Consider the following 27,855-nt stretch of genomic DNA (forward strand, 5'->3'; position numbering starts at 1 on the left):
GGGTATTTTCTTTTATTTTGGCCACTTTGTTGCCGGTTGTTGGTCAATTTCGGCTGGCAGGCTGCTGGCGGCTCTCGCATATGTAAACCTTAATTTGAAACTGATTGGATTGCCTGGCCGTTGGCCTCTTGTTGTTGCCTTGTTTTTCTTTTTCTTTGTGAATTTTTGGTTATTTCTTAATTTTGCCATGCACTTGATGAGCTTGATTTGGCTTTGATTTGATTTTTGAGGTTTTTATTAGGATTTTGATTGCCTTGAATCTGTCAATTTTATATAAGAATAAGTTTGATATGAAAATGACAATTAGGTAACCATTTCTTGGAACAAAATTAATGCATTAATGTTTTATAAGGCATCAGTATTATCACAACTTATTTAAAAAATCTAAACTTAGTTTATTTACATCAAATTGAGCAATTTATACATTCAATGAAAACAAATTTAAAGGAAGTCGAATTGTCTGTAGCATTTTCTTCAGAAGTCTATTATGTTAAATTAATTTGTATAAATTATATGAAAATAAACCTAAATTTATATTTTTCAACGCATTAATTTTTTGTGAAGATGCCTCGTTTTATTGCCTGAAAATTGTAAATTTGCTTTCAAAATTTTTTAACCACCTGACATCCTATAGTTAGGTGTTTACTTTATTTCCATTCAAATTATCGAAGCTGTAATTAAATGCAACAAAAAGCATTGCACAACTTTTAACGAATTTTTGAGAGAACAGGCCAAGCAATAAATTCCAATCAAAACAAGAAAATGCCGAAAAACACGTTAAGAATTATAGCCAAAAGAAATATTTACCAACAACAGAAAAACCGAACATCAAGCATGAATGCGTCGTCAAAGAAACCAAGAAAATTTATTGTCCATAATGTTTGCCTAGTTAATTTTATTATTTTAATTATTTGCTGCTTGGATTTCCTGTGCGATGCACCTTGACGAATGTGTTCGCAAAGTTGTGAAAAAAGTCGTAAAAAAACGATAAGAAAAAGAAGCTGAAGTTAACAAGTTTTCCCCTTGGTGCGTATGTCATTGGTTTTGTAATCAAACAAAAATTGTTTGCTAATAGTCTGACTGTCTGTTGCCGAGCTAGAAGATTCGTCTGCTCGGCCGGTTCTTTTCCAAAATGAAAATCCGCCAAGCAAATGAAAAAAGATGTGGAAAAAATAACGACTTTACAACAACATGATGTACAAATTTTTGTTGTTTGCCTAAGTAAGGCTCAAATTGAAAAGATTTTTATGTTTTTACTCTTTAACAAAATGTTGGCTTTCTCAAAATTAATATGCTATTTGTTGATTTTTTTTCTTGTCTAAAATACCTTAACAATTAATATAATTGCATCTTGATTGTACTCATATTAAATCAATTATATCAATCCTTAGATAAGCAAAATAAAATAATTGCCTAATAATATTTTATTTCACATTTTACAAAAGAAAATATAAATAAAAAAGTGCTTACACGATTTATTAATTTTTATCCTTCATACATTACATATCTTTTAAAGTGCATTTTAAATTCGTTAGTTTGTTAGCCAATAATTCCATGTTTTTCTCGGTTACATTGTCAATTGGCTTGTTTATTTCATGTTTTGGCGCGTAACTTGTTTGTTAGCGTTTCGTTGTCGTCATCGCACTTGAAGTTTGAAGATGCGGCAGAAACTGAGATTGCATCTGCGGCATCACATTGATTGGCAGACAGACGGCCCACAGAAAGACCGATCACACTGCAGAGTATTTTGAGGTGTTTAACAAAGTCAAGAAACCAATCATTTAAAAATAATAATATATTAACTAAAATCACTTCTTCGACCTAAATACTTACCAAATTGTTATGAAATTTATTTGGTGGCGAAAATTTGGAACTACATAGTTTTAATATTAGGCTTAAAAACTGATGCTATATAAAGCATACTATTATTTTCTTATTTAAGACAGTGTCAAAAACAGTTTAATATAAAGGCAAAATATGTCTTTTTTATCCTTTCGGCTCAACTGCTATGCGGAATTCAAGCTAATGTTTATTGTAAAAAGTATGAACCGTAACTGAAACTTTACTAAAAAGAAAAACAACGCCCTTTGGCTATAACTATTTTTAAACAGCCACCTTTTTGGCTTACTGCAGAGGCAGAAGAAGTAGAGCTCACGTGCAAAAATAACACCGAGCAGGGAAAAATCGAAGACCCCCAACGAGCCCCTTCCAGTCGCCTTTAATGGCGTAATCATCACAAATACAAAGGGGAATATACTCTATATATATAGACGTATATATACAGGCCACAGATACACCCCCTGGAAATGAACTACTGTGGCGTTGTGACGTCATTGTGGGAAAGTGCTAGGTCGGGGTCGTCATTCTGTCGGTATCTCTGATTTCGCATCTCTTTCGCTCTTTTTCAACAGCTGCGAACGAAAGTTGAACCCGACCGAACCACGACCACCCCACTTTTTTCGCCCGGAGAGTGCCTCACGACTCTCACGTGGCCCTCAAGGTCGTTTGGGTGTTCGCTCCTCCTCGCTTTTGTTTTTGTTTTTGTTTTGCCCCCCACGATGATTTCACACTTGTAGATACCGCCAGGATACACGCACACACAAACACACACACAGATACCCCGCTGAGGTCCTTGCTGCAATCGGTTGATATAACACGCCTTCTTTTACCATCAGAACTTTGGGCTTGTTTCTTTTTATGGCTGGGTCGGTTCGAAAGGACCTTGGGAATCGTGTGCGGAATTTAAGCAGGAAAATTCGAATTTCTAGGCGTAACCAAAATAAAGAAGACTGAAAATTTAATGTGGATTTCAGACTTAAATGGATATACTTTAAAGTTTTAGGAACATAATATTTTCAAAATATTATGCAATACCAATAAGAACATTATATTTTAAAATGTTTGTGTTAGAAAGGCTATTCTTTTAAATAATAAATTATTGTACTTAGTTAAAGTCAAAGCTTCATATCAGGCTTAGTAAATTGAAACTTGTTGAAAAATTTAAATTAATAGTACCAATAAAACTATTAATATATTACAAATTTATGAAAAATACGGTGGCTTATATTTTACGAACCATTAAGCAAAAAAGGCTTTTAATTATAAAAAACTGTAATACGACTTAAAGCAAAGACAATGTTTAAACAATTCGCCGAAATTCTTTAAGATAGTGAAACCACAGCCTATTAACCATCAATAATTTATGAAAACTCAGCCTAGCCTAGCCCACAGCTCATAAATTAAGCCACGAAAAACGAATAATCATAGAGGGAAGTGCGTCAAAGAACCGACTTCTGCTCCCCTGAGACATGCAACATGAACAATAATCGAACACAAAAGACATGCAATTATACAACTCCAAAGCAAAACAGAAAAGCAAACAACTCAGACTTGGGGGGCTCGTGCCAGAGGCATATAATTAAAGGCCCGAAACAGTCGCAGAGTTAACACAAATCAAAGCCAGACCAGATATAGTACACACCTGGCTGGCTATATGTAAAAATAAATACGTTATATATGTGCGACACGCACTTGAAACTGATGACGTCCTTGGCTTTGGACGGCCACAATACTCGACTTGGGGTTCACAGCGGATCGATAAAGCCACGCAGGACTTTTCGTGGCCAGCGGCTGTTGCCAAGTCCCAAATAGAACTGGTGACGTCAAGACGGAAGCGAGACGGAAGCATTGCGCTTATGCCGACTCGCTGTCCCACTCTGCGTATGCGTAATATTAAGTATACCACGTGTGGGAGAAGAGTAAACAAAAACTTTTGTCCAGCAATTAAATGTCCAATTAAACGGCAGATTTCCAGTAGCCTGACAATTAGAAGACACACAATATAAAAATAAAAATAAAATCCCTAGCGAGCTGCAAGCTAACTTCCAGCCAAAGATGCCATCGCAATCAGCCACATCAAGATTGGCTTAATTGAAGCAGCGACAGCGAGCGTGTCTCATTACCAAGTCAAACACAAGCTGAGTAGCAGACACCGACGGAGTTTGGTTATAAAAAAAAAAAATAACACAGGGAAAAAAAGAAGAGAGGTATCGATGTGACAAGATTGTCAAATAACTGGCAGCAGTGACATCAAGCATTCGATGCAAAACGCGTTCGCATCGAACTCACACCGCACAGTATCTAAATGTGTCTTTGGGCCATAAAATACATCTTTGAATTTCCATAATTTTGCCTTAGCCGGTTTTTGCATTTTTCAGACTGCTTTTTGCCATAAATTCGTTGCTCAAATTCAGAACATTGCAATTAAAATAACGGATCAGCAGTCCACTTCTCTCTGACAAAAATGTATTTTGTTTATTCAACCTAATCTGCATTTTCTCTGCCACTTTTGGCAGTTTCATAAACTTGAATTCATAAATTTTGCTGTGCGCATTTCCTGACCAAAAAAAAAAATCGTGATTCAAACTCTGACCTTGAGAAATTATTAGCTACTCCGCTTATAAAATTAGAATACGAAAGAAAAGAATTTGTATTTCTTCTTTCTTATTTTTTATGATTTAAATTTTGACTTTCGCGTCGAGATATGCAGCTTGCAGCGGGAATATAACAAGTTTTTTATAATATTAGATTGTTATATATGGCCATAGAATTCTTTTATGATATCTAGTTTGGGTTTTATTAATTTTATTTTTGGTTTGTCAGGCATAACGACTGAAGAGTTGTGATAAATGCAATTATAAATGAATCGATTAGCAGAGAACACGTCTGCGAGAAATATTCCAAACGATTTCAAAGCGATAACCGGCAAAGATTTATGTTTTTGTGCGTTAGAAATAAAATGAATTTTTATGAAGGGGAGTGGAAAATAACTTTTCTGTTAATGAATAGAAGTTTTGTATACAGTTTCGAATTAAAAAATGTATTTTCATTAATTCTGTAAACCTCAAATATTAATTGATGAAAAATGATGTAAAGGCACTTATTGCTCATTTAAATCTAATAAAAGTTTATACATATATTTTCCTGTCTCACCTTGAAAGCTTCGCATTTTTTACGTCATTACTACATTCGCACCTTACTCAGAACAGGATCTAAATATTGTGCGATATTTTTTGCGGCACCCACAAGTGTAATCGCCAACCTCCATTAAGCGGTTAATTTATGCGCTACTAAGAGAATACATTTAGTCATTCTTCCCAATGAATCTCCACAGTGTGTATATATCTGTATCTTCAGTTTTATTGTCCTAACTGTTTGGTGCATCATAAAAATGTTTAATTAATTTTTGCTATATTCATTATAATATCGCTTTTAATGAGTTGCTTTTAGCAGCAAATTAATACTGCGGGACAATCACTTGACTGACCAAAAAAAAATTTAACTTTATTTGTTATGAGCACAAAGTTTGTTTCAATTCATTTGCAACTTGGGCAAAGGCTGCAAATGAAAGGGGTTTTTCAAAGAAGTTATTTATTTTTCTTTATTTTATTTTTTTATAGTTATTATTAAAAACGTGCTTTGTTTTTAAGAACTTTGCTAGCAAATTAGAGAAAAACTCATTTAGTTTAAAGCTCTTCTTTTAGTTTCGAATGTTTATTATTAGAAAAACATAATATTTATTCTTTTATATAAATTAATGACTTTAGTAAGGAGGGTTTTTTTAGTAATTAAGTTGGCATTCTTTATAAAAAAATATCCCCTAAAGCACCACCGAACTCTAAGCTCCTGTCTTATAGCCTGAAATCTGAATGCCCGCATTGTGTTCTAGTTAACTGATGGGGCGCCCACCATCTTCTCCAGCGTTTGGAGCTTTGACTTCATCGTGGTTGCGAAACTAAGCCATAAGCCGCGCTGATCCGAGCGGACTCTGGCCTTGAAAATCTAATATTCTCATTCTCATATACTCAATTAAAGCCGGTGCCAGTTAAAACGAAGAAAAAACGGCGCTTAGTTACATTTTGCAGATGCTTAAGAGCCGTCAACAAAACTCGATTGCGATGTGCCAGACGGTGAATAAAACTTAGCCGTACTTAAACGTGTATTCAGTATCCATGTGCATCTGCAGGTGACTTGAAAGTTCTCAGACTTTGGTTGACCAAATGGCGGAGATGTGTGTCTCCATGTGCTGCACTTTAAGTCTGAGGCCAAGAAGCCTTCACTTATGTGGTCATCTCGATCTTTTTTTGCAGTATTCCCCAAGGCATTGTTCTAGCACTCCGTCCATCCTCATCAGCTGGGAACATATTTCGTTCAATTAACACATTTATTTTGCAATCGATTTAATTAACTCTCTTCAGAGCCCGCTAAATACGTCCATTTGGAAGTTAAATAATGTTCGGGGGCTACAGGTTTTGGCTTAAGTTATGACACTATTAAATCCTGACCAGTGACAAATCAGCATTCAAAATGTACAGCAAATCCCATTAATTGATTAAAAATATGACAGTTATGTATTTAGAGCTGATATTAATTTAAATATTTTTATTCTGTAAATAAATGTGAATTAATAACTCGTTAGCGGGGTATTTTCAAAACACATTTTAAAGATAAGACATTGTCAATTTAAATTCAAAAAATTTTAAATAATATAATTTGTTCTTTTATTTAATTCATACCTATTATTAATGTTAAAGTTGTCAGAATGTCACGAAAATGCCCTAATGTAGTATTTATATTTATAAGTTATTAGTCGTAAATGAAAGGGAATAAGAAGAGAAAACGAGTATAAATATGAGTCAGTAAGGTGTAAACAGTGGTGAAAATCCCATAGAAGACTGTGAATATTGATGATCGCTTAGTAAATCAATTGCCGCTCCCCACTTAAGCGAACAAGCAACACTTCCACGTCCTTTGAGCCACTGTCAATCGAAAGCCTTGAACCACAAACCTCACAAATCGGTAACAAGCAGCGCTAACTAACCAGCGTTGGGCAAACCAATGCAAACCAAACAAGACAAAGGCTAAGACAAATAGCAGATCCGAAACGCGCCCAGTTTCGGCTTTGGATATTCAATTTGTTTGGACCTCTTTGGCTTTTGGGGCCGACTTGCCCAGTTAACTGTTAACGGTCTAAACGCTCCGGCTCGATCGCAATTGGATAATGAATGATGCTTTGAACTGTGGCAAATTCTTTTGTGTTTGCCTTTAACATTGAACTTTTCGCCATCTCCAGAGCAGCTCAGCGACAGATACAGATATAGATTCCGAGATATACCTCGATTCCCACAGCTCCGGATGATTTATGGCCGAACAATACGTATATGTATGTAAAGCGGGGGTACGGAATGGGCATTGCGGATCTAACGGATGAAACAGAACCTCGCTATGCATTTAACACGCCACAGAAAGAGGGAAAAATAACTATGAAAAAAAAAGTATCCAACTAAGTACAATAAAAATAAAATGCGATGAATTATGGGGCAAGTTTTTGTAGTTGCCAATCAGCATAATCGGTGATCGGTGGATCGGTGGATCGCTGAAGCGATGGTTCGTTAGATCGGCAGCCATCACTTGCCGGCAATTGTGCATCGATCAAGAGACACCGATTCCGACCTTGTGCATCAATCGGCTGGCAGCGAAAGAAATGCGTGCAAAAAATGCCATAGTTTTTGCCTCAGTTTCTCGGCTGTTACAACGCTCCAATCCGCGAAGGTCTAACAAATTTTGGCTTCCAATTAAAAGACGAAAAAAAAAATACAAAGTCAAAATAAATGCCGATGATTTCGGAATCGCATTTGACTGCGTTTCTCGCGTGCTGTCGCCCAATTGATGTTGCCAACTTGGAACAATTAGCATAAATTAAAATTGGTTTACGGCTCAGTGGAAAGAGACGGCTAGAGGTCCGAGAACCCATGATGCGACCGACAATCCGCTAACGATGAGAGTAAAAGTGATCCAACCGGTTCGGCTCGGATCCCCATGCTTCTATAGTTAGTCTCTGAATTTATGACCCGAACAACACCCACTCCCCACCAGCCCCCAAAAACCGATCCGATGCGATCTTAGAACCAAACGCAGCAATCTCTGATCGCCACAAATAAAGCGACAAACAAAAGCATTGCTAACAAAGTAACACAAGAGAAAGATGCTGTTCGGATCAGAGTCTTTATATACTCTTTCTAAATCATTTGAAATTTATTTGAAAATTATATAAAAATAGTTCAGTTTTACATATTTAAATGTTTATAAAAAAAAGGGCCAGAACATAGCTCCTTTCTCCTATGACAAAATAAAAAAGTGAATTTTAATAAATAACTATTTATACATATAAAATATATTTTTTTATTTTTAACTCAATAAAAGTGTGGTTTAGGAAAAATTGGGAATTTGAAATTAAACAGCTAATAAGGCCATTTATTAGCTGTCTAATTTCAAATTCCCAATTTTTCCTAAACCACACTTTTATTGAGTTAAAAATAAAAAGGACTTAGTTACCTAAAAGTAGATTTTAAACTGGGAAATCGTTTGAATTTTGAACTAAATACGATTTTTATGCTTATAACCCATTGTTAAGTCGAAAAGACGAAAAATCCGAGCTAAGGGCAAACATTTTTTAAAATATTATTTCTAGACAACAAAACCTTTTTTTATGTATAATTAAAAGTCAGCTCAACTGTTACAAATCTTGACATTGTCAAAAAACCCAGCTAAATAAATAAATTGAAAAATCTGAAAATCCCACATTACCGGACGTTAACACTCCCCAAAAAGGGTATAAAACACAGAAAAGCGTTGCGCATGCGCCGCATCATCCGCAGTTCTTTTCATTTTTTTGCTGCTGGTTCATAACTGTGACTTGTGTTTGTGTTGTGATTTATATTCGAAATCGCTGCTGCTCGTGCGCTTAACTTGCCTTTTGATTTCGCATTTTGCTTTTGCTTTCATTCGAAGCTGACCAGTCCGCTGCTAAATGCGCTAAAAAGAGAAGATTTAGATACATTCTTGCACAAAAGCGTTGATTTGACTAAATTAAGCCACGACAGCAATGGCAACAACGGCAGCAGCATTAAATTGTAATCAATTTATCTGTCTGTTGTTTTTTTTTTGCCACCGCTTCCCATGGAGCTTCGACTGGTTTATTAGAAAACCATAAAAAAAAAATAATACATTTGGCGCTATGTTCTTACAGCTTTATTTTGCGTGTCGCTGCTCAGTGAGCTGTCAACAGTGAGATTATCATTATTTCTTCGGCCAAGCTTTTGTGGAGCATAGTGTTGTAGTTATTTTTTTTATAGCGGTGTCAGTTTACCTATTTTAGATTGCACAGCTAATCAAAGCAAACAATTAACAGATCTAAAAATGTTTGTTATAAATACACGCAAAAGGAGTTTATTAGTATTTCTTTGGGTTTGTGTTAAATAAAATGATAATTCAAGGCAGGTGTCACATGTAAATTAAGGTTTGCAGAGAAATAAAAATTAGTTTTCATAATACATTAATAGATTATTTATATATACTAAAAATTGCATTTTAAAATATCAACTTATTTTGACTTGATTTGTAATAGTAAAACTAAAACGGTACTAATTATTCCGTCATTGAAATGTATACTTAAACATTTAAACAAAGGTTGGGCAAATGTTTTATTTGTCTTTTGTTTAAAGATCTTATTTGAGTGCTTAGCTAAGATCAGTTTCATATGCGGGTACCCAAAGTTAGCATCACCGTTTAGCCAAAAACTGAAACCTATCCTCAGCAAACTCAATGGGCTGCCTTACAGACCAAGCCATTTATTTTGCATGCCTCAACAAATTAATTGTGTAATTAAGATTCCCCGCCGAATTCAAGTATAAAAGAAACGCATATGGAGATGGCTTCCTCGTCGTCCTGCTAAAAAGTCGTGACTCTTCTGCCAAATACTGCTGCCTTGGCGGTGAAATCAGTTTGCGATCTTTTCACAGCAATAATGCATATTAAAATGCCACGCTAATTGTTATTATAGGCACCTCCTCCCACTTACCTTACCGCTTCGATCTATCCCTGAGTTGGACTGGCAATTAAGTAATAGACAAACAAACGTTGCTTTGCGTGTTGCCGCTGCAACTGCAACAGCAACAGCAGCAACAGATGCAGCAGCAACATCTACACCACCAGCAACACCAAACGCTACAGCCACTGAATGGACAAATTTTTATGCACAAGTTGAGAGCCTGTAGTTGTCTTTTGGCCAAGGCGTCGCTGTTGTTGCCTTTGACTATTAATTACCACCAAAAAGTAAAAACAAACTTGGGGAAAATCGAAGCCGGCATTGTTAACACAACTACTGTTTTTGCGTGGGTGAATGGGAAAAAAGATGCGGCAGTCACTAATGAAAATACAGAACAACCTCAATAAGTAAAACTAGAATTCTGGATTCTGGAATATTCATGTTTTTAAGGCCATAGATAGAAGAATTTATACTTTATTTAAAAACATTGTTGTTCTTCGGTAATTACATTTTTATTTATTTCACCTAAGATTCTAAATATACTCAATTTTAATAATAATGTTTTTTTTTTTAATATTAAAACATTTTGACTATTTTCCACAATTTCAATTTGGTTAAGGAATATTTTTAAAATTTTTAGATTTCTCTAGTAAATATTCTCTATACAAAATGTAAAATTAAAATGTATTATTTTTATTAATTCAGTCTGTTAACTATTTATTACTTTAATAGTTGAAAATGTATTTACTTTAATGTATGAAAAGCTATATTATCATTGTGAAATGATAATACATATTTTAAATAATTAGACCTAGTCAACTGTATCGCAATTAACATCTGTGACCTCTAAGAAAAGTTTCTACTGTACTTAAACAAGTGCCTTCAATTGAATTTAATGGTTTTGGCCGGGATCAGAAGACAACTTTCCGCGGACTGTGAGAACCCACACAAAATGCGATAAAACCCCGAAAATAAAACAAGATCTTTGGCGGTTTTATAGCACCGAGCTTTCGTTATGGGGGAGCGTAGTCACGATGCTGGCCCCTTAGTTTATTTTTCTGTTTTTTGTTTGCCTCTAATCCCTGCAATGAGAATGAGTTTGGCGCCCCCCAAAAAGCCAAGACCCACACGACCATAATAAAACAATTATGACGAAAAACGGAAAACAAAACGCCAAGACTAGGGCGACCTATCGATGGCAAAAATTTATCACACCTTAGTTAACCCCGACACCTTGCCGAGCCTGAAACAGAGACAAACGTGGCTGGAATGTGCCGAAAACGACAAAATGAAAAAAAAAATAGAAGAAAAATATGGCAAACGTCTCGACTTTGACTTACACTGACTGCAATAAGTTAATAGTTCGAATTCGATTTCTTTCGGGGAGAAGCGCCCCCAAAAACTGGAGACCAACTTTGGTGTTTTTCCTAGCGCGCTGGAAAACAAAGCTTGTCTAATGCCAAAAACCAAAACGAAAAATCGGAGAAAAACGGAGTTTGGCTTTTGGGTGCGTTCCGTGAACTCCACGATGTTTTTTGTGTGTCAGCCGGCGTGCCAGAGAAGCCGACAACCAGCAATGGCAATAGCAACAGCAACACTACCAACAGCAACACTACCAATAGCAACAACTAGTGCTAATGATGTAGCCCGATCATCATTATGATGATGAGGCTTCGGGGCGCTTCGTGTGCTTCATTATTGATTTAATAACAGTCTTGAAGACACGCTTTAACTGCAGCAAGTTGACTTCGGCTCAGAGTCAAGTTGTTGCCGATGATGATGCCACGAATTCCTCACCACACCACACCACACCATACCAATATCCAAAATAAAACCTAAGCAGAAATCCAAGACTGGCAAAAATTTAAACCAAACCAAAACGACAACGTCATGTCAATTTGGGTTTATATCTGTGAATGAATATGGGGATGTGCTCTCGGGATGGGTTTAGCTATGCCATATAGTTGCCGATCATGTTGATGATGATGTTTGCTTGTCGGGCGATCGTGTTTGTGTTTTATATTTATAGTGCGCCAAATGGACATTTTCCCTTTATGACGTGGGCGTTATAAAAATGGGGAATATGGGTATGGGATGTGCCTAACATAAAATGGAGAAACGAAAGTGAGAGTCTTCGGGTTTACGGCCTATTAAAAAATAATAAGGAAGCAAGGATGGTGTGGCCCATGGGCGTATGTGTAATTCGATATGTTCGCGTTTCTAAATATATGAATATTTTAATGTAAAGTAAGAGGTGAGTAGGAAGTCTAAACAATTGGACATGCTAAGAACCGTGTTAGGTTTGGTTTCCAAAAATAAATCACCAAAAGCGGTTAAAATCTTTGAAATGATAAATCATTTTTTTAAGCCCATATCATAATAATTGTATTTTAGTTGCGAGTCTTAAGTAATAATTACAGCTGATTATTAAATATAAAAAACCCCCTTTAAAATCTCAACAGTTTCCTGTTTCAACAAGATTTTCCCAAGAATCTCTTCTTTATTTTCTGGCCGCAATGCCATTTGGAACGCTTTGTGCATGCGCCAAAGGTAGGCAAATTCCCAAATAGATAAATCTATTGTATCTGGCAGATACAAAACTCAAATTTAGATATGCAAACGTTCGTTTCGAGCAATTTTCCCGTACTCACACTAAATCAAATCTTCACGAGCGCGCCTCGCACAGCCCCCAAACGACAAATATATGGGTTAGGCTCAATTTGCGCGGACTTGGGGGTCTTGGGGGAGGAGGAGGGGGCTGAACTGTGCATCTTGCAGATACGAAGGCAAGACAAAAGGCAATATTGGCGTTTTAATGCATGTTTTGCCTTTGGTGTTTGTGGCTGCTGCAACCTGCTGGGAAAAACACGGAGCTGCTCGCTTTGTTTACGACACTTCGGGGGGTTTGGCGGGGTTTAATCGATTTGGGAACCGATCCCCCGCATACTCCTTACCCCACTCCCACTCCCCCACCCCTCCTCCATTCCAAATGTTTGCTCAGCGAATGAAAGCGAAAACCCAAATGCAAAGAAAAACTGAAACGTGCAACAATGGGCATAAAAAGGGTAGAGAAGCCAGCTGGAAATTAACACTAATACGATTCCGAAGCGCAGGAGTTTCGAACCGGCAGTCCCAACATACATATCTACTGCCAGACGTCGCGTGTTTTGATAGCTTGCTGATATTTCGGAGAGTTTGTTGGAAAAAACTTACAGAAAATCAACAAAGCAACTGGCATGAAAAAATGTTGATCTTTTCTAATGATTGATTTTACATTTAAAGAAAAAATGGTAATCTTAATTTGACAAATTATATTTTAACATAGCACAAAAATCTCTAGACGTTTATATGTTTTTTTACAATCCAACTATTAGTATCCCTACAAAAGTACTGTTCAAAACATAGAAAGATTGACAGTTATTAAAAAAAAGTGCTTAAGAATGCAAACTGTTTATTTGTTTTTTTTTGTTTTAATTGATTATTTAATAATTGCCTTTATTAGTAGTATAAGTTTAAGTAATCCTTCCAAATATGTATAAGTTTAAAATAATCACTTTTTTATTAATTTTTTTCCCTGCAACAAAAAAAAATTGTGCCAAATATTTTGTATTTATTTTTTTGCCGGCCAATCTTCCCACCTCGAGCTCAGCTGCACCTTCTTTAGTGGCTTTAATTTTGCGATTCGGATGCGCCTGGCAACGGATCGAAAAAAAATCTTAGCCAGAAACCGAACGAAAATCCATTCCATGCCCGTAATTATGTAAGCGGCGTTCCAAAACTGGCAGCTTATTTATCTTTGTCTCAGCCATGTCAATCAGTCGGTGGCTGAGCGAAGTCGAAGGCAAAGGCACTGGCACCACTGCATCACCACTGTACCACCACTGCACCACCACTAGCACCACTGATGCACTGCAGCATCATGTGCACCTTTGACCCGTCGAGTGAGCCGAGTTTGGTGGGGCGCCGCTCAACATGCAAATTAGGCGGCTTCAATCTGTATAATAAATGTGGGGAAAAAAACTAAGACCTAAGCTGGGTAATTCGCATGGGTATTGGAAGTGGGATTGGAGCTGGAAATGCGACTGGAAGTGGGACTGGGAGTGGAGAATCAATCGAGGTTGAGGGTCTTCTAAATGGATGGAGGAGTCATGATTGAACTATATTTGGGAAATCTATTCAAATTTAAAAGCGTTAGCAAGAAATATTATAATTTTAAAGGCATATATCCTAAGTTTATGTCTTACTTTATAGAATTTAGTAGATACTTTTTATCTATTTAAAATTATTAAATGCAAATCTATCAAGCCTAAATCTATTTATATCAAGAAATATTGTAGTTATTCTCTTTTTAGTTTGGCAACAGAACTATGTTAATTTACCGAAGATTTTCATAGTTCATTTAGTTATAAATGTGTGCATCGAACTTATCTTTTTTATGGCACCCTAAGCCATATAATAGTATTAAATCTTCTTTCTTTTAGTATATCTACTTTCTTGTTAAAAGCAGACATATTCCATTTAAAAAAAATGCTTGAGTCAATGTTGCATTAATCAAGCCCATTTCGAGGGGATTATCAAATACTTTTGCACGAACAAGTCATCTAAATTAAGTCAGGCAATCTTAAGTTATTCAGATATATTTAGATATACCTACTAGACTGACTCATACGTTGGCTGCTTCGCTTTAGGCAGCGAATGAAAAGAACTGATACTGGCATCGATGATGATGAAGCCGATGATATAACAATTCAATTAAACCAGTTTACACAATGCGAATGAGCAGAGCGATCGAGGCATCTGCAACTGTTCCCGGCTAACACCTTAACGGCAGAATTTTTTTATTCGCATTTCATGCAAATATCTCACACCGCTTCTAACCAGCTCAGGTTGCAGTGGATTTTATCTCTTTGCTGATGTTTTATTTTTTATTTTCTACACAAATTTTCATTAATTTAACGAATCCGCTTTTGCATAATGACCAAGTGGACACTGGGCTGCGAAGCGTTGACCCATTGCTGAGGATTTTGGGCAAGTGCACACAGAAAAATTAATGTTTAAAATAATGGTAATTCACAACAGAGGAAAAATATTGGCTTATGCTATAACATAACATTTATGACATAAATTCAATTAAAAACTAGATCCCACACATTTAAATGGCTATTTTTACTTTAAATAATATTTAATATTCTAAGGGCATATTTTTTTTAATGTTTTTTCTTAGTGATGCTCATTAAAATTTAAGCTTTTATAGGGGGTCGATTTATCAATATCATGTTAAGGTTCTAGTTAGAAATCTTTCAGAGAAAGTTAATATGAGGTCAAATTCAGATAAACTCTAACATGATAGTAAGAAAGTAAATGCTTCCGAAACATCAGTTTAACTTAATCTAAAATTTTGGACCATAGCCACTTAATTCAATTTCAAAACTTAACTTGTCATTGAGAAATCGGACCTAGGTGGATGGAATTGTAGTTAAGGTACAGATAAGTCAATGCCCAATGTTTTTCTAATTAAATTGCAAATTTATTTTCTGTGCATTTTGGCGACAAGTGCCAAACCACAGGTATTGGCAAACACACAGATATAGACATATAGGCAGAAGCGGCTACAGATACAGATACAGATACAGATTCAGATACAGATACACACGAGCAACTGGTTGAGATGCGCTCAAAAATGACTTCAATCCGCTCGGATGGTCGTCTCGGGTTCGTTTTGATTTGGCTTATAAATCGGAGGGAGCGGGGATTGCGACTATGAAATGTCCAAGATGGCCTTCGGTGATTTTTGCAGCGATTAAAAACCGATGACGATGTGGTCGCCGCTGGTTTACTTAGCATTCAAAGTGGCGCAAAGAGATTTATACGAATTGTTGCGACAATTTCAACTCTTTTTTTTTCCCTGCTGCTCTTGACTCATTCAATTGAAATTCTTGAACAATGTTATTGTCTTTTAATGATATTGTTGTTGTTCATCTCGACAGTTGATAGCCAACACTTTCGACCTTTTGCCACGGATAGTTCTATATCGGCATCTGCATCTGCATCTGTACAATACATGGCTGACACAGATTCAGTTTACATTTAATTGTGTGGCGTTATGGGGTTTTAATAGATACGAGATTGGAACATATCCCCAGAGCTTAGGTGCTAGCCATTTTGTATGCCTGGCTAGACTTATGTATGTTCGCGTCGAAGATTTCATTAAATCTGATTTAAAGACCAACAGTTAACTGGATATTATTTACAATTGTGCGATTTGTTTAAAGACTCAATATAAATGAGAATGACTGACACGATCATCATCATGTTGGGTGCTAATTGATTTGAAGTTTCCCTGAAAGGATTTGTTTTTTTAGAATCTTTATGGGTTACGCTTACCTCGGAACAAATCATAATCAAACTTATTTCTTTGACAACCTGAACATAAAGACGAATTCTTCCAAAATTAAATTATATATTATGCATTAAAGAGCAATTTAATATTTAATTATAAAGTTTACTGGTAGCCTTTAGCATTAAATGTAAACCTTTTTGAAAAAATAAAAAAATACTTTTTATAACAATTAAATTTCCAAGAAATGTTCAGCCAATTAAGCCATTATAAAGATCAGATTTTATCAATTGATTCCACGAAACATTACCGTAAATATTGCCCTAAATGAGAATTGAATATTTTCCTTTCTTGGCATGTCAAAAGTCACGTAAAGATTTTTATTTCTCCCACATTTATAATATTCACTTCTTTCTATACTTCTCTTTTTTTTTTATTAATAAACACACCTTTTTTTGTGAGGCAGCAGACATGGCCTGAAACAATGCCTCCGCCCAGAGAGCCAGAGTTCCCAGATCAATATGAAATATCATTCCAAATATGGCCTTGGGTCATTTAGAAAGCAATTCATCGAAGACGCGGCTCTGGCTGAAGTCTTCGATCTGCAAACAAAGAAAATAAAAATAGAAATAAAAAATGCTGAATTAAACTACCGTGGGCTACTGCCAAAAATGCTACCGGGAAGAGTGCGCGATAAACATTTAAGATTACCCATTTTAACCATTGTCTGGCGATGGCCCCAAAGCAAATTACATTAAGAAATTTGTATTTTGGGTTGGGTATGCATTTTTACAACATTTTTTTTTGGGGCTGCATCTTCCCCGAAAACTGCGATTTTCTAATTGTTTTTTTTTCGGGACCCGAGTCGAGGGAGATTTTCTGGCCGGCTCGTTAACAAATTTATTACAATGCTGAGGAGCAAAAAAAATAAAAAACCTGGCCATTGCATAAGCTTGCTAATTTTTTTTTGTTTCGTTTTTCTTCTTTTTATATAATATCGTTAATACATATTATTTGGCAAGCTCAGAGCTCAGGCTCTGTACTTTGAACTGCGAACTCGCAATGAAGGCAGAGGCACCAGGCACTAGGCACTAGGCACTGGGGACCTGATCAATGGACCTGGACATGTAGGCATCTGCCGAAATTGACAGGGTGGGAGGATTGGGGCATTGGGGGGAAGTCTCTTGTGCAGTGACCCAAAGAAATGGTAATGCGAGTCGGATCGTCTTCGCTTTTCGGCCGGGTCAAAATGGCCCATGCCCGGCCACTCAGTCATTGAGTCAGTGGGTGCCACAGTCAAAGTCTACGTCTACGTCTCCGTGTGAAGATCTGTGAGAAGTATACAAATGGGTCTCGGGTTCGGTTCAGTCTCGAGCCGAAGGAGTTTACTCATTTTGGGGCAGGTTTTCTGCGCTTTTTCTTGACTGCAACTTGGCGGCTTCGATGCTATCGCCTTTGAAATCCACGACAGCGACAAAGCCCAGACTCATGGCCTAATAGACATGGAGGAGTCCCCAGTCTCCAGTCTACAGTCCCCAGTCTGCAGTCCCCAGTCTTCAGTCCCCAAAGCAAACTAACTTCCTGCAGTACCTTTGATGATGATGCTTCGTCTGGGCCTAGACTTTCACTATTAATTGTCGATTTTCATCAATTGTTGTTCATTGTTGTACTAGCCATCTTTGTTGCTTAATGGGTAATGGGGTTGGTATTTAAAGTTGTGCAAAAAAAAATAAACAGGCACAAAACTAAAGAAGAGAAGAAAACCCAATTTCTGTTTCATATCGAAATTGGATCTATTACTCAATGAGGCGACCGAGTGAGAGACAATTTGATTGATTTATGCAATACCCAGCGACTAGTTGGACCTTTTTCCATTGTCAGTTAATTGCTCAATGCAAAAGAAGATGCACTTATATCATGGGCAATTTGTGGGCCCTAAACAGCCTTGTAAGTTTTAAGGAATTCCAACTCATTTGCATATCGGTTAGCATTTGACATACACAGAAAAGTACTTAACCAAGCTATCAAACCAAGCTATTTAATGGACGCTCACAACATTTATTATTATCTAGTGCAATATAAAAACTCTTTGCAGTCTTCTGGACCTAAACATTTTTCCTAACGCAATGGATAAGTTCCAAAATTATTTTACTAGATGAATTTCAATACATATCTACATTCTCTGCAACTTTTTTCGAATATTTGGCACTTTCAAATGATTGGCTCAGCTTGTATGATTATCAGTTTGAATTCTTGGTTGTTGCCAAACGCATCATTCAATTATCTTAAAGGCAATTTATGCGTATGGCAAGCATAACAATTTAATTGTTAATTACCTTTATTGACGGAAAAACTGGAAATTTTAATAGAATCAAAAAATTGCTTCCAAATTGCAAATGCTTGTATGTTTAAGTGATTATAAGAATTTTAATTACTTTATAAGATTGTTTGTTTCATAAAAGCGAAACCAATTTTAAAATCAATTTAATTTTTAATTTTTATTTCCCACAATCCAAAAAAACATTATTTTGTGCAATATTTCAAATTCACCTATCATGAATATTTATTAATTGTATATATTTTATGTATGTCTTTATCTATCCATCTTTTTTTGCATTATTTTTTTATGACTGCCCCCTTTGAACTGTGTCCACGTTTTCTGTTTTGTTTTTCGGTTTTTGGTTTTGTCTAAGACAACTGACACGACAGCCGCAGCAACATTTATTAATTTGTCAAATTCAAGCCAAGACAACACACGTTAGGAAATATTACAACAACAGAAAATCTAGTGGGCTATGATTATTATTTTCGTGTTGCCGGTTTATAACTAATTCTCGCAGATAAAAAGTGTCAAAAGAGTCAGGCGGCCACAAGTCAGCAGAAGTTTTGGAAAAATCTTTGAAAAACGATTAAATGAAAAATATATACACAAAACATCGGTTGATTAGCGAAATATGAGCATGTGTGAATAATAGGTTTTTCGAGGATTGTCTGATGATTATGACTACTTTAATTAATGGTTAATAGAAATCGCTGACAGTTTATGAGTTACCTAAAATTTGGGTTATTTTGTTAATGCTTAATTTCAATGCTTAACATTTTTTGCTCCCTATTTTTTTGTATTTATCTAAAGAATTGTTAGTGCAAAAATTAAACGATTATGACAATGTAACTTAGTTAACAGAATGCGGATTAATTTTGAATAATATGAGGGTGCTCCCATAATGTATTGTATTTATTTATATTTATTTTTCAAGAATTCCAACTTCAATTTCCAGTATAAATTATGCAAATTATGAAAAATCATTTCGCAGTGGCGCAGCGAACTTTTGCTTGCCTTTTGCAATGCGAATCAGCCAAAATATTTATTATAATCAAAAGCCGAACACCCGCAACGTGGCCAGACCACGGAACCGTGCAGCATCGGACAACACAATTTATTACATTTTATGTGCCGCATTAACCGAACGATGGAGATGTGATCCTCGTTTAGGTTTGTTTCTGGCGTTTTTTCACCGATTTTCTGGTGGCCACAGCAACATCTTTGTTGCAACGTGAGCTTGCCTCTTGGCCAACCCCGCGACACAATGAGGAGGTGTCTCGGCCTCTTGGGATATACAAAATATATCCATATATTTATCTATGTGGACAGCCGAGCCTGGGACTGAGACAACTAAAAAGACTGAGACTGAGACTGAGCATTTCTAATTAAGACATTCGATACGGCGGCTTGCGTGTGGAACGCGAGACAATTGGGCAACGAACAGCGGCAACATTAGCACGGCAGCAATATGAATCTGCCCATATCATCGCAGATTTGGCATTTCACCAGCCATTTAGCATTAAGCTCACCCCTGAGACTCCTCCGTGTGGCATTCATGCCCGCTTGACTTTGAGTATTCTAAATTGCTAAAGACCTTTCCTCGATTATCCTTGCAGGTGCAGCAGCAATAACAGCAGCAGCCACATCACCCACTGAGTCGAGGAAAATAAAACCACTCGTTGCGGGGAAATTGAAAAGCGAGAAAACTGATAGCAACTGCGACAGCCAAGCAGCAGCAGCAGCAGCAACAGTAGCTGCCAGCACCTCGGCAACATCTGCGACAGCAACGACAATTGCTGTTACAGCAGCAGCAACATCGGCAGGAACAGGAGGAGCTGCAACTGCAACATCAACGGCAGCGGTGACAGCAGCAATCCACACACAAACTAAAATCAGCCAACTGAGGCTTAATAACCAAGCGACAACAAGCATGTTACTTTTGCAACCCAATGTAAGTTTACAAAAAGATATTTTATTTGTAAGCTTCTTGCAGCAAAAAAAAAAGGTAACTAAAAACCAAAGCATAAGAAGATATTCTTACTTATCATCAAGTTATTTTTTGTACATGTACGCAATAATACCAATATAACCAATACCGAAATAAAAACAATAAATCGATGAAAAAAAAACTTATAAATTAAACATATTTCTGTGCCAAAATGTTTAGTACCTCAAATGCACGTAAAGCATTAATATTGAGTTTATAATTTAAAGATCCTTTTTTTGTAGAATAATATAGAAATATTTTATCGCAGACAACTTAGACAATCAAAAGTGAACTAATGCAATAAACAGTCTTTAAATAACTAAAAAAATATATTGTTTAGAAGCATAAAACCCTCTTCAAAATATTTTCATAATTTGTAATTGCCCCTGCTGAGATCAAATTTCCCAAACATAAATTCACCAAACATAAGGTGTGCAAAAATCTATGCAAATTTGGCAAGCCCAAAATGAATGGCCACGCTAATTGCCAGCTGCTAGGAGGTGACTCCTCTCGAGTGGAGTCAAGTTGCCGCGGTGGTGAGGTGAGGAGATCAATTGCAGGCACAAAAACAACAATTAGACATCTATTGTTAGGTGAGATATGTTGGGAAAACATTTTGGCATAAGCATAACCAATTAGGAAATCATCAGCGAGGAGTTTTCCGCGACTTAGGGGTTGCTATTTTAACCAAAGAACCAATGGCAGTTGCTGGGGGAAATGCGCATGTCGCATGCCGGAAAAGCTAGACTCCACCCTTAGGGCTAGGATATCTAGACGGGAATGACGAGCTCACTAACTCATTCGACTGCCGACTGTCTTTCGTTGCAGAGCTCCTTTAGTTCATTGTCGCCCTTCGATAATTTCTCCACGCAAACCGCTACGACGACCACCACAACGTCGCCATCGGCAGCTGGACACCACCAACACCACCACCTCCTCCATCAGCAACATCATACCCAGCAGCAGCAGCAACAGCAACAGCAGCAGCAGCAACATCTGCAACAGCAACACCAACACCAGCAACTTGTGAGCCCGCAGCAGCACCTGCTGAAGTCGGAATCGCTGCTCTCCCATGAGGAGGATCAGTTGATTAGCAACCTGACCGACGCGTCTGTGGTTTCCCACAGCGAACTCTTCTCGGATCTCTTCTTCCCCTCGGACTCGAACAACTCCCTGCTCTCCCCGACCACCAGTGGATATCCGGACAATCCCGCCGAGGACCTGACCAGCTCCATTGAGAATCTCACCAAGTTGACTTGCCTGCGGGACAAGCGATTGTCCTCGATTCCCGAGCAGCAGTTGAGTTCCGAGCAGGAGCAACAACTCTGCCTGCTGAGTCTGCGTTCCAGCAGCGATCCGGCTATTGCATTGCACGCCCAGCAGCAACAGCAACAGCAGCAGCAACAGCAGCAGCAACAGCAGCAGCAACAGCAGCAGCAACAGCAGCAACAACAGCAGCAACAGCAGCAGCAACTCCAGCTGATCTCGCCCATCGGTGGGCCATTGTCCTGCGGCAGCAGTTTGCCGAGCTTCCAGGAGACCTACTCCCTGAAGTACAACAGCAGCAGTGGAAGCAGCCCCCAGCAGGCCTCCTCCTCCTCCACCGCCGCCCCCACGCCCACTGACCAGGTGCTGACCCTCAAGATGGACGAGGACTGCTTCCCGCCGCTTTCCGGCGGCTGGAGTGCCAGTCCGCCCGCCCCCTCGCAACTGCAACAGTTGCACACCCTGCAATCCCAGGCGGCCCAAATGTCGCATCCCAACAGCGGCAACAACAACGGCGGCAACAGCGGCAATAACAACAGTGGTGGCTACAACTACCATGGGCACTTCAATGCCATCAATGCCAGCGCCAATCTCTCACCAAGCTCCTCGGCCAGTTCCCTCTATGAATACAATGGCGTCTCGGCCGCGGACAACTTCTACGGACAGCAGCAACAGCAGCAGCAACAACAGCAGCAAAGCTACCAGCAACATGTAAGTGTAACTATAATAACGAAACAATTTAAATACTAAAATAAAATTATTAAAATTAAAATTATCTTTTAAATGATATTTCAATCGAGCGTGTTCGATATAGCGAATTTACTTGCTATTTTTTGATTTTTTTTTTATTGATTTGTTAAATCAGAACATTATTGAAAATATTTAAAAATTATATTTTTTAATAAGTTTATTGACTTGGTTGTGTTGAATAGACACTTTTAACACTTTCAATTCAGCCGTTTCAATTATGAAATATTACTTAATTCCTTAATTTTTTTATCTTTTTATACCCTTGCAGAGGGTATTATAATTTTGGTCAAAAGTGTGCAACGCAGTGAAGGAGACATCTCCGACCCTATAAAGTATATATATTCTTGATCAGGATCACCTCCTGAGTTGATATAGCCATGTCCGTCTGTCCGTCTGTCCGTCTGTCCGTCTGTCTGTCCGTCTGTCTGTTTCTACGCGAACTAGTCTCTCAGTTTTAAAGATATCGAATTCAAATTTCATAAGGATCGGCCGACTATATCCTATAGCTGCCATATAACTGATTGATCGGAAATGCCATAACTTTGGTGTTTGTAAAGTTAGGAAGTTGGGATTTTCTATGGGTGTTATATTTGGCCAGCCAATCCGACCTACCAAATTTCATAAGGATCGGCCGACTATATCCTATAGCTGCCATATAACTGAACGATTGGAAATGCCATAACTTTGGTATTTTTAAAGTTAGGAAGTTGGGATTTTTTATGAGTATTAAGAATGCATCATATGAATAATTTTGGAGAATATAATTTACAGAGTATTCTGCAAGGGTATATCAACTTCGGCTCCGCCCGAAGTTAGCTTTCCTTTCTTGTTTTTTATCAAAATAACTAATACATTTTTGAAAAGTTAACTAATCACGAATAACTTTTGTTTACCCCCCAGAACTACAACTCGCACAATGGCGAGCGTTACTCGCTGCCCACGTTCCCCACGATTTCCGAGTTGGCGGCGGCCACAGCGGCCGTGGAAGCGGCGGCGGCGGCCACCATCTCATCGCCTTCGGTGGGCGGTCCTCCACCCGTTCGCCGGGCATCGCTGCCGGTCCAGCGAACCGTCTCCCCCGCCGGCTCATCGGTTCAGAGTCCCAAGCTGGCCAAGATCACGTTGGGCCAGAGGCACACCCATGCCCATCCACTCCAGCTTAGCTCGGCTCCCAACTCGGCGGCCAGTTCGCCGGCGAGTGCGGATCTCCAGGCGGGTCGCCTGCTCCAGGCTCCGTCGCAATTGTGCGCCGTTTGTGGCGACACCGCCGCCTGTCAGCATTATGGAGTGCGAACCTGCGAGGGCTGCAAGGGATTCTTTAAGCGGACCGTCCAGAAGGGCTCCAAGTACGTCTGCCTGGCGGACAAGAACTGTCCGGTGGACAAGAGGCGTCGTAATCGCTGTCAGTTCTGTCGATTCCAAAAGTGTCTGGTCGTGGGCATGGTCAAGGAAGTGGTGCGCACGGATTCGCTAAAGGGACGACGGGGTCGATTACCCTCAAAACCGAAATCTCCCCAGGAATCGCCGCCATCGCCGCCCATTTCGTTGATCACGGCCCTGGTGCGCAGTCATGTGGACACCACACCGGATCCCTCGTGTCTGGATTACACCCACTACGAGGAGCTGTCGATGAGCGAGGCAGACAAGGTGCAACAGTTCTACCATCTGCTGACCAGTTCCGTGGACGTGATCAAGCAGTTTGCCGAGAAGATTCCCGGCTTCTTTGATCTCCTGCCGGAGGATCAGGAGCTGCTCTTCCAGAGCGCCTCGCTGGAACTGTTTGTCCTGAGGCTGGCCTACCGGGCCAGGAGCGATGATACCAAGCTGATCTTCTGCAACGGCACCGTTCTGCATCGCACCCAGTGCCTGCGATCCTTCGGCGAGTGGCTCAACGACATCATGGAGTTCAGCCACAGCCTGCACAATTTGGAGATCGACATCTCCGCCTTCGCCTGCCTCTGCGCCCTCACTCTGATCACAGGTGGGTAAATTACTTTTAAATAAGAGATGGATGTGCCCGGAAATGGGCAAAATTTGATTTTATTTAATTATTGAGAGCGTCAAAAATATATCGAGTTGTTATTTTATTTTAATAAGAAAAAGACCATTTTTCATTTGACTTACAGATAAAATATAACTTAAATTATAAATATAAATATACCTCTAAAGATATCTGAAGATAATTCCCAAATTTGTTTTAATTTCTTATTAGTAGTAAATACAACATTGCGTAACCGTTTTGCTCTAAAGATTTTTAAAGTAAAGCCTAGAGAACTCAAAATATTTTCATAAAATATTTTGTTGTGTATTAAAACATTAACATTAAATGATTATATATATTTTTGCCATGTTCACTTTTTTTGTTTAGGACAAAGTTTTTGTAAAAGCAATGTAGTTGTTGAGAAAATTAATTAATTAACCAACATATTTAGTTTAAAATTGAAATGTCTTGTAATAAAATTAATATTTCCAAAATTGATGGCTTATTTATTCTTCAGAGCGCCATGGCCTGCGGGAGCCGAAGAAAGTGGAGCAGCTGCAGATGAAGATCATTGGCAGTCTGCGGGACCATGTCACCTACAACGCCGAGGCCCAGAAGAAGCAGCACTACTTCAGCCGGCTGCTGGCCAAATTGCCCGAGCTGCGATCCCTCAGCGTCCAGGGATTGCAGCGGATCTTCTATCTGAAGCTGGAGGATCTGGTGCCGGCGCCAGCCCTCATCGAGAACATGTTCGTCACCACATTGCCCTTCTAGAGGCGATCAAGCGTATCATTACAACATTGCTTCCTTAAACTAGCCCTAAGCCATGCCCCCTTAAGATATAGGAAATGACCCAACTAGCTTTAGTAGAACCCTGAAATAAATAAATCTCACAAAAAGAAAACCGAAATAAAATGCAGACCCAGGCCATATCTATAGAGTAGTGGTAGATAGTTTGCTGGACAGCCCGGCCCCTTCGATAATTACGGACATGAATATTTGAGAAAGGGGTTTTTCAGTGTAAAAAACCAGCTCCTGCGTGACTCGTCAGCGCTGGAAATTACAACTTGTTGACGTTAATTGTTAAATTGTTTAATTTCAACTGTCAAAATCAATGGACGGACACGCAATGGAAACACTTTCTATCCCCGGACTCAAAGCTTGCTCAATATTCAGCACTAACGGACGGACGGACAGAACGCTCTCTTGCCTTTTTGCTATCTTCTAGTCAATTGTTTTAGGCAAGAAAAAAAATAAATAAAAGCGTGCAGCATAGTGTTATATAATTTATACCTTAGACTAGTAGTTCTCTTCAAGAATAACCCAAAATAAGTTCCACAAATTGGAATACAACATTTGAAAATTAAATACCCAACTATTTCCTTAAAATTTCTTTTAAAAATTGTCAATCTATTGCCAATTTGTGGAAATCTACTATCATATCATATAGCAAAGCCATGCTTGCCCTTAGCTAATATATATTAAAGACCCGCATAAATTTTGATAACCCAACCAAGTATTTCCGTTAAAACCTAGACTAAGGCTCCTAATAGTTTTAGGCTAAGACTTTTCTGTTCGATTTATCAATGCACCAAATAGTGCACAATGAGAGTTTAAGTACCTTTTTGTGATGATTGTGTCTGACACAGAGAGAGTTGCACACAAACACACAAGCTAGACCATAAGCTTAAATATATATATATATATGAAATAATCTGTAGAGTAAGCCTAAGTATTCGGTAATCCAGAACCCTTGTATATCCGTAGTTTGTACGTTCCAAACGAGAGAAAAACTTTATTTAATCTTAAACCACTCCAACTAAGTTCTCAAAGAAACGCAAATGGATCGTTGGATCCTTCTCTCTATATGTGTGTGTTATTTCGATAGAAAACCCCTCTATGTGATTTTGTGATAGATTGGCATTGAACTCTATATATATTTATATATACGTCTATAATATATATACACGCATAAATATATATTTTTATGTCTAACTTTTGTATGGTTTATTTTATACGTACCACCTTTCTTTGATAACAAAAAGTAAGAAATAAAATGATCGTTAGATAGCAAATATTTCAAATGTATGTTATGAGGAATTTTCAAAGTACAGCCTTTAGCAACTTTCCAATTAACGTTTGTATTAACGAAAGACATTTTCTATGTGTAAAATTCAAGACTTCTATAACTAAATGTAAACTAAAAAGCAAAAACACAAAAACCAATGTGAATAACATATCTCTTCAAGCTTTCGAATGCACGGAACACGTAGAACCGAAACCCAAGTGTTACTAAATCTATTTAATATATTGGCATACCAGGACGAGTAATAAATTCGCAGTAACTATACAATTTAGATAGATCATTAATAAATTATTGTACATGTAGCACATCAAATGTTCAACAACTAGATTTTGTACTATCTTTAAAAGAAGAACTTAGGCCAAGCTAAACTAAGTATAAACCATGATCTACATGCGGCTAAGCTGGAGCTATAACATAATTGGGTTGATTTAAAATAAATGGGACATTTTCAATTTTTGTTTGTTTAAGGTATGGATGCACTAATATTTTTTCTAATCAAATATATAGATTACCCTTAAAATTTCAAATAAAATATAAATACAAATTCACAAAGTTCAGAAATTGAATACTAGGAAAGAGAATTTCAAAGAGACCCGATTCATTTGAGTTCACCCACCTCAAACACACATCCTAAGGGAGTTGAGAAGTTAGAGCAATATTTCATAAGGAAAAAGCACATTAAATTAACTAAAAACATAGCTAAACTATACCTGAACTTGTAACGGTTAGGAGCGATAATAAAACAGGATTAAACAGGAACAGTAAGGTGACCAAAATAGTTTGAAACGAGACGTTAGATAGGTTCGGGTTCGAAACCCTCAAAGCGATGCCATTTTTTAGCCGTTACAACAATGAATACATTGGATATCAATCATGCACATGAATATGAATATTATAAAGATATATCTAGCTATAGGAACCTACTTTGTACCTACACAACATGGAAACATCAAACCTACATACATATTTACACATATATTTTGAATAGAGCGACAACTTTTACAAGTTACTTTTGGCACAATAGCTATATATACATATATTGCTGGATATGGCCATACCGGAGCGAGCATATACATATATATTTTGGTTTATTGTTCTTTTGTAATTTTATAAATGCATACATATATACTACGTGAATGTCAAGTGTGGATTCATATTTTTGAGATACAGTTACAAAATGAAACAAAAACCGTAAAACGTGAAATTTTTCGATGAAACGATTTTAAATGAGAACTTTTT

At 37.8% G+C, this 27,855-nt stretch overlaps 1 protein-coding gene across 1 annotated transcript in view; it reads left to right on the forward strand.

Annotated features, from left to right (window-relative positions):
- LOC108042299 (probable nuclear hormone receptor HR38) overlaps window positions 1–26,250 on the forward strand; it is a 32,169-nt gene extending 5,919 nt beyond the window's left edge. Inside the window, exons 2-5 of the mRNA XM_017120512.2 lie at window positions 20,163–20,497; window positions 21,362–22,510; window positions 23,450–24,530; window positions 25,048–26,250. Coding sequence (XP_016976001.1) covers window positions 20,163–20,497; window positions 21,362–22,510; window positions 23,450–24,530; window positions 25,048–25,304 — 2,822 coding nt within the window. The 3' untranslated portion in view covers window positions 25,305–26,250. The remainder of the gene's footprint in view (window positions 1–20,162; window positions 20,498–21,361; window positions 22,511–23,449; window positions 24,531–25,047) is intronic.
- Window positions 26,251–27,855: the final 1,605 nt, after the last annotated feature.

This window comes from Drosophila rhopaloa, unplaced genomic scaffold (genome assembly GCF_018152115.1).
Source record: "Drosophila rhopaloa isolate 14029-0021.01 unplaced genomic scaffold, ASM1815211v1 contig_2, whole genome shotgun sequence".
Classification (NCBI taxonomy): Eukaryota; Metazoa; Arthropoda; class Insecta; order Diptera; family Drosophilidae; genus Drosophila; species Drosophila rhopaloa.